At 41.1% G+C, this 12,388-nt stretch overlaps 1 protein-coding gene across 3 annotated transcripts in view; it reads right to left on the bottom strand.

Moving 5' to 3' along the window:
• Positions 1 to 12,388, bottom strand: part of slc4a7 (solute carrier family 4 member 7) — a 64,032-nt gene that overhangs the window by 38,762 nt on the left and 12,882 nt on the right. The window contains exon 1 of one of the 3 annotated variants that reach the window (XM_066691075.1): positions 9,979 to 10,237. The exons of 1 other annotated variant lie outside the window; for it this stretch is intronic. In XM_066691075.1, coding sequence (XP_066547172.1) covers positions 9,979 to 10,014 — 36 coding nt within the window. In that variant the 5' untranslated portion in view covers positions 10,015 to 10,237. Of the gene's footprint in view, positions 1 to 2,170; positions 2,291 to 9,978; positions 10,238 to 12,388 lie in introns of those variants that run through there. One more of the 3 variants, XM_066691076.1, reaches the window with a different exon arrangement.

Genomic DNA, 12,388 nt, shown 5'->3' with positions numbered 1-12,388 from the left:
GCGGATTTAAAAATACTTCAGTGAGCTAGTCCTGGCTGGCTTTGTTGTATTGCAGTCCTCCGACGGGATTGGCAGAGACCCACTCACCACCACTGTGTCCAGACAGGGACAGACAACAGCCACTCATGAGCCAGAGGTCGGGTTACAGAGCAAGCTCCCCAGGCCGGAGATCGCCAGGAGGTAAGATATGCCATTAAAGTGCTCTCTTCCCTTGTTCGCAGCAATAACAGACACTAGGAATCTTGCCAAGCATCAGAGAAGTGACCTTACACCAAGAACAGACCACAACACTGCATTCTTATTGTCATTCGCATCCAATGAAGTCCGAATTGTAGAATCTCATCTGCAGTTTCTCAGAGAGAGGGATATTTTAAAAATAAACAAACAAATCAATCACCACGTCGCATAAACTCCAGCGATCTGATAGCAGTGGAATGAAGGCAGGCATGCATGAGATAAAGGGAAAGCTGTTAAAGGCCGCAAATTTATATATTTTTTTATTTCTCCAAGGGAACAAGAATGAGAGTCGTACGAGAGCAAGACAGATTGCCTGGCACACATACAGCTCCTCATGGGCAGTGCGCTTGAATGAGTGAAAGCCACGATGCCTGCCAACAGAGACACTACTGTACGCAGGGCTAGGATTCTCCATGTGGTCATGTGGATGCTGCATGTCACTGGATAGGATTACAAGCTGCAATGCCCTTGCAACCCACCTTGCCACTGTCACATTAATCTGAGGCAGATGCAGGCCATTCTCCAAGAAACTTTCCCAGAATAAACACCGAAAGCCAGCAAGCACTCGCTCTCCATGTAGGGCCCGTTTTGGGGAGAGGTTATTCCCCTTTCACAATGGAGGGGTGGTTGTGAAACATGTTGCACGGTCAGCTGTATAAACAAAAACATGGTGACATCTGAGAACTCCTGGACAACACCACAAACTTATCAAGGGTGCTGAAATTAGGCCAACAAAAACCTTGCCATTTTTACACATGGGTGCTGTAGAGGAGACTTGATTGTGCTAAAGATGTTGGCTGAAAAAAAAAACTACAGTCAATTTCTAGAGGTAGTATCTACTTTACAGCATACAATATGGTTTTCTGCAACTCCTGGATCTTGGATAATCGGTGCATTGGCCTAGAGGGACTATGCCGGGACAGACTATACCAAGACACCTTGAGCACAAAGGACAGCCAGGTGCCAGGAATGGGATTATCCTACTAAATCGGGTGGTGAAAGCTTTGTATTAAAGGAAGACACAAAATGACGGCAAGCTGCAACAAAGCATTGGTAATTTCATTGTAAGCAGTAAGTCGAAGTACAGCTTGGAGCTAATTTGGCAAATAGAAACCCCCCTGCCTCCACAAGGCACAGTAAATATTTTGAAATTGAGAAATATTAATGCAAATGTACTGAATAATCCAGCAAATTACAAATATATTACAAAACACTAGCTTTAGAATAGATGAATAAGGAGACCGCATAGAGCAGTCACTGGTCCAGAGGCACTATTTAAAGTCAACGTTAATAATACTTTGTGGACCTGGATTTTTTTCCAAATCAAACAAATTTACTGAAGCTTCTTAGAGTCAAATATTAGCTTAAAATGAATTATGGCAACACAAGACGTCAGAGATTCACAAGTCACGATAAAAGCAGAAGGTCAATATATAGTTAACTCAAAGCATTTAAAAACATTGAGGAACAAATAAAATGCAGGTGTACATTCAGTATTTTTCTACATACAATCCATTTTGAAGACATTTTTGTTTTTGTCATCACCACTTAAAATAGCATAGCCTAATTGTAATAGTTCTCTCTCTCTACAACACTGTACTCACAACAAGCCCTGACAAAGTATTCTAGAGCAGAACGGTTTTATCGTAAAAACTATTTTTTTTTTCTTGATTGGAATAGATTCCCCCAATAAAGCCTAAGAACAAAGCCTCTACTTTTTACACTGCCATAGTATTCACGACCATCATAAAAAAGTTCTGACATTGTATACCAACTTCAAAGAACATCCCAGCCAGTTCAGTGCACAATTTGCATTTGAGAAATGATTAGAGTCCAACCGTTTCAGCTGTGGCATGTGTACGCATGAAAAAGTAAACAGCACCACCAATGCAAACAGTCAAACACAGTAATACACAGTAACTCAAATCCATACTGAGAACCGTCGCCTGACTGCCGCAGAGAACTTCCTCCTCGAGTCCATTATCTCAGCAGAGTTCCTGCGTCGAATGAAACCTGCCAGAAACTTCAGTGCACTTGGTGTGCCAGCCTGACAAGCCTCACATGCAATAGCACCAACACTATTTGTTTTTGTTTTATTACAATTTAAAAAAAGCTCAAGGTCAGGCTATATCAGGAGCTCAAAAAGCAGCAGGCAGCTGTGGATAATTACAAGTCTGCTACTGGTGATTAGAAAATCCTGTTCTAATGTTCCCTGGCACAAGTTTCACACCGTGGTCCCAGTAGAGTGGGCAGAAGGGGAATGAAGTAAAAATTCCAACTGGGCAACTGTTGCCACCTGGGCAACACCTGGGCTAGTACAGGTAGAGACCTGGGGGGCTCTAGTGTAATCATCATGTTAACGCCTACTTAATTGCTGACAAAAACAAGCAACCTGGTGAAAAATATGAACCATACGGATAGTAGCATCAGTTCCAGAATTCAAAGTGACACAGGATGGTTACTCAGCGAGAGATCAACAGGCAGAGCTGGGCTGTCACCGTCAGGTTGTATAAATTTAAGACATAGTTTTTAAAGCATCACTGTCAACTGCTTTCTTCTACTGCTGTTAAAAAGGCACTAGAACAGCCCGCAAAGCTGAAGAAAAGTAGCAATGGCCCAATGGCAATGCAGTGCTACAGCAAACGGGGAAACCGAACAGCTCACTGAAATTATTCATGTTTGAATAATTCCACCCCACCTTTTACAAAAACAGACAGCCGGATCCAGAAAGGGTGTATTTTGGGTCAGAGAAAGTTTACATCAGAACTCATAGAATCACATGGTATCCGATCTTTATACATTTCCAGTAAGACTATATTGTTTTCTCTGCCAGACTTCTGGAAACTTGATTCTGTCCTTAAGAGCTTTTGGAAATTAAATTCCTGAAGTTATTCCTTATTTAGATTAATGTGAAGTAGAGAGAAATCTTCTCTTTCAATGTGCCAAGGAAATATTTAACCTCCAAGAAAAGGAACCTGACATTAAATTCCAGCGCAGAGATTCAAGGGTTCATGCTTGAGATAAACTTCCTTTTCCTGGGTTATAAACATGCATTGGGATACAATGTCTTTTAAATGTTAGGTAACATATCTTGCATATTAAATGTCATCTTTAAAACACGTCTCATTACTAAAGTCAGGTTTGTTACTGTGAAATTATTATGGAATATTGCCAGGAAAGAACCCAATATAGCTTTAAAAACCAGCCTTAACCAAGCCCATTGTTATTGTATGCAAATCCTGCTATGACTTTAGTTTTGGTTTCACCCCTGGTCTCGGATAACTGGTCTGAAACGGTTTTAGAATTTCTAAATATTTCCCCATAACAGATGTTTGCTCATACTTATCAACAAAAGCACCATTTCCTCTTTACATCAACAACTGTATCACAATGCTGGAGCATTAAAGAGCTTTAAAAACATGTAGCCTATATTTTGCTTTGATACAATTTATTCAGCTCAACAGTACTTGTTCACGTACTACCAAGTACAGATATTGCAGATATTTGAGCATATATTTTAAAAGGAGCATGTAGGCCTCATGTTTTATTCTTCTAAATATTTATTTTCTCCCCATGTGAGGACAAGAAAAATAAAACCAGGATTATTATTAACTAAAAAGGATATGCAATCTTTTCCAGTTACATTAGTCTTTTGGGAAGATAACGGCCCAATGTCACATTAGTCATGTGGGGGGGGGGGAACAAGTTAAATCTGCTGCCAGACTTCTGCACTGATATTTAGTATCGAGTGAGTCATACAGTGCTGCTTATGTCTTTGTAGCTCTTATGAAGAGAGTACCTGCCCAGTTTCAGTGATGCTGCTTCAATTAAACCACTAGTGTTCTTCATTTGTTGGCATCTGGCACAGAGAAATACTTTAATATGCAGAGATCAGGTTTAACATCTGATTAGTAGGAGTTCTGTAATAGGATCTCAACATCTATTTATTTTATTTATACCCAACCAGAACGTTTTTGGAGATCGTGAATTGTGGCTCTGGTTCAACTTGAACCTATACGCCAGGAGAGGGATATTGAAAATGGTGTGGCTGGATGGATGGATGGATGGATAGATGGATGGATGGATGGAATCAGCAGCATTACATATAATCAAACTGAAAGACCTAGCAACACTAGTCAACCCCAGACTAAGGGGTTATTCTGAGGAAATAAGCACAAACCCTAAACCTAGGCCTAATGACAAACCTAAAGTTAATTATAATATGCAAAATATGGCTCAAGTACGCACAAACAGTATTCTGAAAACAACCTTAAAACCACTCATACATTTCCCAGTGTCTGTATCTCAAACTGATCACGTTTTTCATTTTTTTTTTAAATTGTATGTATTGCTTTTGTTAAAACTGTGCTGAACTACACAATATATCAATCATTAAACAATTACTTTCATCCCTTATAATCTGTCCTTTAAATCTGGTCCAAACCAGAGGAGTTTTAAACAGAATTCAACTGTGCACTCGCATTAAAGATTATGGTCAACCCACTGCTAGTGTTCATGTCAGCACAGATGTGCATGTTCTTTGGAGAAGCCCTTACACAATGCCCCCATGTAACTATGCCTGCATGTATCTGTGATCCTTGAAGCGGCCCTTATTTAGAAACTTGCTACCAGGAAGGATTCACTAAACTATTCTAACACAAATTATTTGATACGCATACGGTCTGTCGATCAATTTAAAATATACCAGAGGTGTTTAGTGCCATGTGCTCTGGAGTGCGAGTGCTACAAATCTGTATTTAAACTGCTGCAGAAGTAGGAACTGTGGCCATGTCTTGACCACAAAAGCATCAGCTCATTGCACCCTGTTGACCAGAGCACATAGGCACTGACAACAGTGGCATGAAATAGCGAAGCTCGCGGGCAATGGTGAACGTGTCCACTTTTCTTGGCACGGACTTTAAAGCAATAAAAGCCTGACGAGAACAATGACCACAGAGGCACAGTGATTAGCAGTCTTATGCGGTCATCACCCACCATCATTTATAGATGTTATACTTCACTGTCAGTCTTATAAACATATACAAAATACAGTAACTTCAATATCACGTTGCGTTTTAACAGTCTTCGGTCAAAAATTATTGAATTGGATTCATGTTGACCTAACTTAAATTGTACAGGTTACACATTCTCTCCAAAATGGCATCTTCTCCTTACAAAGACGGCTTTTTCAATTACCAAATGTTGGACATAGTGGAGACCGGATCCAAGATTGCTGCCGGGAAGAAAACGGAGCACGTTTTTAGACGAAAAAGCCATCTTTGTAAGGAACAGACATTTTTTTGAAGATTGTGTAACCTATAAAATTAAATTCGGTAAACATCTTTACAATAACTCAAAAGGTTTATTTTTTTGTTTTTCAATGGGTTTCTTCATGAGCATTTATTAGTGCTGAGATACTTGTCATTTAGTGGACTATTTAATTAAAACATTTTGCATCATTGGGCATTGGACAAGCCACTGTCATATCATAGTAAACCTGCATGTTGTCCTTGTCCTACAAGCAAATTTCCATGTAAAGGACCGCTTTCCCAAATTGCCAGAGGGATTAAAAATCAGACAGGGCCAGCCTCCTTCTCAGTCTACCCTTGATCCCTCACAACAATCCTGCTCTACCTTCTGGGCTTTACACAAGTAGCATTTCAAAAGAAAGGGAGGGATGTTCATACCAGACAGGTTATTAATGGATAATTCTCCAGAAGGGGGGCATTTCCTGGTAGTCAGTGCTTGGAAATCACACACATGCTACTCTGCTTCTATGCCTACTTACCATTTTAACCTTTGAAACGGCACCCACCTGGATAACTGACGCCACAGTAGTTTACATTGACCACAATCACAACGTCCACAAACTTCCCACAAAACCAAGGCAAGCTGGTCAAGAAAGGTCTGGAGAAACTCACTCTCAGCTCCCTCTAGTCAAGTGTGATCTCCAAAGGATCAAGCGGACTTTCACACAGCATTCAGGATTGTACCATATTACAATACAAAAATAGAGCTCATTGGTTTTCCTTTGGAAGGAGAAATTAATCCAATGTGATTATACATACATTAAAATCGAGTTGTCAGTATCTGTTCAGCCAGAATCTGATGGAAAGCTCCTCAGGCAATATTCATTTGGCACTCCCACAAATAAAACTGGTCTCATTACCATTCGTTGTTGACATGCGACTGGCGGTGCATGCGGTTATTTATGTGCAAGGTTAGTCTTTTTACAAGACTTTAATTCTAAAAGCACTAAATGGAGGAAAAACACAACAAAACAGGTGTCAAATATATTATGTATGACTGGAACATTTTCACGTGCACATTGACAATCTATTTGGAAGTACAGTACTCCAAAAAGTGAAGACCACGTTTGTTAAGCAGCTTTTCAAATTTGTCCTTAAACATACATTTCAGAGAGACTTATTCCGACTGCTACACAGCCATCAGTTTCAGTGGTGTAACTATAGACTAGGCACCGCGTTTGCCATTATAACCTGAGTGTTACATATTCAGCAGCTTTATCCTAACTGAATTCCTTTTTATATACAAAAGGAGTTTTCTAGCAAGTAGTCATTTGTCTTCATGAAGTCCTGCCAAATCTCCCCCCCAAAAAAAAAGTAAACCATAATTTAAAAAGCACACAGTGGAAAGGACCCAAGACTACTTAATTTGGTATTGCAGACTGAACTTCCAAAACAGGACACAAATCAGATGCATTCAGTCCCTGCTCTAAAAACAGTCTAGGGTAGGAGATTGTTAATGCTTACACTTTAGGATAAAGTTAAATTACACGAACAGACCAATAGAAAGTAGAGCAAGTAACAGTAGTGGGACACCCACAGCCCAAAACACAATACAGACTAAGGTTTTATCACTGTAATGTTTGAACGCTGAATAGTTGGAAATATTTACTTGGCAACCGACTTCAGAAAGCAGACCTGAATGGTTTTGCAAGAGCCATGATGAAGAGGGATTAGGATTCCATGTTCCTCATGAAAACCACTGATGGGCACATTTCAGCACTGCATCATGATTAAACCACAGGCACGCTCATTTCCTCCAAAACAGACAAATACATCTGTCTATCTGTAAACAGGAAAGGTAGCTCGATTGTTTGGGTTTTGCTCTTCTGCAAAGCAAATCGTCCATATTAATAGCATGGTAATCTCTTCCAAAAATACATTAGTGTCCTCTATAAATAAACCTATAGATAAAACATCCCTGGAGATCAATATTAAAAAAAGAAGGATGTATCATATATCAGGTTTATAAGACAAAAAAATCAGTTGATTACTCATTTCCTACTAAAACATGGTTGTCTGCAGTAGGAAAGTATTTGCGGGAACTTAAGGCGTGTGCTCTCTCTTACAGCCAAGGCTAATATTTGTGGTAACTGGACTTTGTGGCATGAGTGTGAAATTAAAGGCGACTCGCTAATAGCACATTTCCCCACCAGAAACAGGAGTCCACGCTTCCCCCTCAATCCACACTCCTCTCCCCCGCACGTTCTCGTCGGGAGCTCGGCCGGAGAACATCCCTTTGCTTGCCGTGTGTGTCACCAGTATCGATTACCTGGTTCTCGCTTCTCCTTCCATAGAAAGCACCAAGTGATGCCATCAACCGCTCATGCACAATATCAGACAAAATCAATGGCCAGAGAAGCTAAGCCTTCAGATAAACACCACGATCGGACTTCAGCAACAGCAATTATGACCATCTTGAGCAAGGAGAGCTCTCTGGAGGTTAATGCATCTCTTAGGGACAGATTGTGTATAAAAAACATCAGCTTGATGACTGAAACCAACCACACCAGGTTACCTTTAAGTTTAAACGGGTCATTTTAAGATCCCTCAAACCAAATCGCAGCCAGTATAGCCAGCAGCAGTGTTGATCTTAGCAATTGGCTTAGGCAGACGCAGATCATATGTTTTGAGGGAAAGCAACATCCACAATAGTCCACAAAAATTTGAAATATCGATTGGGTATCACCTGGAGTAAAATGTAATATTTTACCAACAACCAGCTGTAGTCACAGAGATATTATGTTGTGTGCATTCCATTAAGAAGGTGCTCTCCATTGATGTCATCCTGAAACAGAAGTAATTCAGTTGAGCTGGCACTGTGCCGTGAATCAGTGCCATCTGAGCAGGTGACGTTACCTGGTGTTCTTCACACTTACACAAGCATGGCACTTAAAAACTCCTGGCATGGTGTGCTGGGCAGGTGCGATAGTGGGGTATCATGTGTCACCCAGGAGTGAACTCACGAAATCACCCTTTTAGGTTTTTCACTGAAATTTCAACTGTATGGAAGGGGGGGGGGAACCTTTTCTTCTTTGCCCCTTTCCCTTTCCAGATGTCCTCATTAATACCATGCGATACAAAAAACAGGATAAAAGGCTTCCTTTTCGTTAAATTCAAATTATTTACAAAAATAAATAATTTATTTTAAACTCTGATTAAAAGACAGACTTAAAAGACAACGACATCAATAGGGATTCATTAACCTCCTCATCTTCTGAGCTAGAGATTTTTCCACCACCTGTGTGGAAGCGAGTTTTGAAAAGCTCCACGTCGCCCATTGGTCATTTCCCTGGTCCCACTTTCATCAATATAACAAAAAAGGCAAAACAATGTATACACTAGTCTTCCAGGATGTTTCCCTTGGACATTTGACAGCTGAAAAAAATGGATCAAACTCAAATTTGTATTACAAGACAGAATTACAATGCAGGAAAAACATCAGCATGTTCTATAACTAAACCATATAGGCCCATAAGTCATGAGAGGAGAATTATTTAGAATCAAGATGTTGTTATGTTGCAGAGTTCTTTTTTAATATTGAAGAAAAACAGTATTTTCTCAGGAGGAAAAATGGAAGATCCATTTTAATCATGAAGTCCGTTACTCCAATGGGATACTGTGGAGAAGCAGGCACCCATTTTCTAAGCAGTAGTAAATTGCCAAAGCACCTTTCCCAAAAAAAAAAAAAAAGACCTTTACAGCTAAAAAGTCAACCTTATGGTTAAAAAAAGAATATTAAAATGAATTCAATAATTCGTGCATGCATTCACAGCACACCTGCTTTGTTTTTAAAGAGCCTCCACTGCATTTATTGCAGATTAGATCCATTTCCCCAGAAATGTAAAATTGTCAAAAGCAAAGGACATGTGCTGCATTATCAATCATAAACATCCCCCCCCGCCCACCCACATCCACACACACACACACACACACACACACCGACGGACGATTTAAACAAAGTAAACCCAGAGCTTCATTTTCACCTCCATTTAACTGCCAGCTCGGTACAGCAGGTCACACAGACCCGGGGAAGAAAGACGCCGTTTTTACTGCCCTGAAACAACACAAACACTGTCCCATTTTCCCAACCCCCTCCCATCCCCATGGTACTCGCTTTTCACCCAAAGCCTCAGCCCACTGTCCATTAAGCACGCTGTCTGTTGTACTCCTGTTCCCAGGGGTGAACCGAGAGGTGCAGTCTGCTTCTTTTCAAGAGGCAGCATTGATAAGAGCACCTCAGATAGGAGGTCTAACACCCCCAGCCCCCTCCTGTGCTCCACGCTACAAAGCAACGCACTGGTACACAACGGGAGGACAGGCAGCCGTGCGTTTAACTCAAGCATCTCCTTATCAATGAAGAAAAGCAGAACAATGAGCGAATGAAAGGACAAAGAAAAACAAATGAATAATACAATAGCAGGCATTTCCCTACCGATAGCACATGTTCTCCCTCACAGCTCCCCTCCATAACAGCGCACAGTCCTCAGCAGCCAGGTTGGCACTCTTGTCCTTGTGTGTGTGTGAGCAAGTCTTCGGTTTCCACAGCACGTTATTCTACCTCCTGGACGTCTCTGGCACACAGTTGGTCTGTGTCTATCTGTTAATAATGCCGTCAGAGAGAGTGCTGCCTTGATCAGATGTACTCCAGTAACCTGCTCCTCTCACAGCAGCCAATCATGGGCCCCTATGAATATTTAATCTTCTGAGCCCTCAACTCACACACACAGACATACTCTCCCTCACTCGTCCTCCTCTGTGATTGGGAGCCTCTGTCTGCATGTGTGTGTGTGTCTGTGTGCATCTGTGTGTGGAGAGAAACACTATTCCCAAAAGAAAAGGAAATGCATTCAGAAAGAGAAATGTAAACAATTCTTCTGGGACCACTCTTTCCTTTTATTTATTTTTAAACTTCCACAATGGTGATTTGAGGATTAACATTCATTATTAATAGGTTTAATTCCCCAAGAGACGTAGGTTTCCTTCCAAAAGAAAGCAAAAAGGCAATTTAAGATCATTTCAAGAAAACATTTGGGAGCATGCAAAGAGATGCCAAGCCTCTGGCCAAAAGAAAGGCAATTCTTCCCGAATTCCATCTCATTCTTAAAAGCAGAACCAACACCGCCAATAAACTTACAATTTAAATGACAGAATATCTCCGATAAATCTGCAATTCATGTTTTGTAAAACCTGTAGCCGATCTACGAACAAATCAATGCCCACACACATTAGTAAACTACTCTCACACTGTCAAGACTAGATAACCTGACAAGAAAACCTGCCACCAATCTTTGTACACACAAGAGTCTGCTCTGTGCTACAGAGAGGCAGCCATTTGGAGTCGGCACTGTCACACTGGGTGCACTCAGTAGATGTCAGTGAAAGCCCTGTTTTGAGAAGCACAATTCCTCAGCACAACACTCTTTACATCAGGATGCCGTTTTTCAATTTTTTGTTGGCTTGTTTTTAATCATCTAGATATCAGGAGCCCCAAGGGTCTGTTTTGGTGGTCCAGGGAGCTAGTCATGCATCCTATTCTCTTTTCCTTTCTCTGGAAAAGAGTTAAGAGTGACACCTAATGGTAGGACAAGAATCACACCCACCGGGCCCTTTCCCTATCCAAGAGATCCGTTGTCCCAGTCTTCACTACAGGAGTTTTTGTTTTAGATCTCGCACGGTCAGGCTCAGCTGACTCACATCGCTTTCCAAAATTAAAGTAGTAATCTGGTGTGAGACTGATCCAGAACTCCTTGTGTTGCCATTACTGTAGCTGTGTAAATATGGCTGTTTTATTACCATCAACAAGAGGTGAGAAGAGAAAAAAAAAAAAAAAAACTACTACTGCTGCTTCTGAAGATGACTGAAGCCTCTCATTTATATAATAAAATGAGTATCTAAGGCTCAATAAGACAAAAGTACTGGGTGGTGGTAGTCTTCAGAAATCAGGCAGTACAGTCACAGCCACATGCCGCAAGTGATTAAATGTCACTATGGACTGGCATATATGGCTCCTCAGATGAAGGATAGACCATCAGCCTCTGTGATGGGGTACCTGGGTATTTTCACGCCACTGCTGAAGGACTACAATTGCTCTCATTTCTCAGCGTCATTCATCAGTTTGCCACTTGAATCACTGTTACATCACGGTTAAAAGTGAAGCGAATGCTAGAACTTCCTGTTGCAAATGCTTTCTCTTAATGCAAGACTTGTGACTGCTGTTGCAGTAATGCTGGGGTGGAACTGCGCCGTGGAACCCATTTCTGACACACCTCCTTCATTAACTGAAACTGGCATAAGTGGGACTCGACGGACAAAACAAAATCACCTACAAACAGTTTACAAGTTGCATGAGCTACAACCTTTGCCGCCAGCCAAATCTTCTGAATAATAATTTCTCTAGTCTGACTGCAAAACAAGAGCTACCTCTCTCGCTCACGCCTTCCAAAAGCGACAGTCAATCTTACAAAGCACATTTCACAGAAACAGGAAAATCAGAGTCCAAAATTTCAAACCACAGCCGAGGCATCGAACAGAACTGAAGTTCATTCACCTTCCCCAGAGAGGGAAACAAATATCTAGTCTATACCGGTACACGCCACCCTGCCGTGAGAATACAGCAGAATAAGGAACAAATGACAGGAAAAGGCTAAACTGTCAGCTGTAGCAGGGTGTGTTTGATGATTGAAAACTGACTTTTTATGCAGCAAGATGACCAGAACAGAGATGGACTAAAAGGTATGGAGTGGAATGGATCCCTGGCAGAAAAAAAAAAGGAAAAGTTAAAGTTATGGGGAGTCTCGACACAGGCCGATGATGTCAATGAAGCAGAACCGAAATCGCTTTCA

The sequence above is a fragment of the Amia ocellicauda genome, chromosome 18 (genome assembly GCF_036373705.1).
Source record: "Amia ocellicauda isolate fAmiCal2 chromosome 18, fAmiCal2.hap1, whole genome shotgun sequence".
In the NCBI taxonomy this organism is placed as follows: Eukaryota; Metazoa; Chordata; class Actinopteri; order Amiiformes; family Amiidae; genus Amia; species Amia ocellicauda.
Note: the sequence above shows the minus strand (reverse complement) of the source record. Positions and strands in the feature narration are given on the sequence as shown.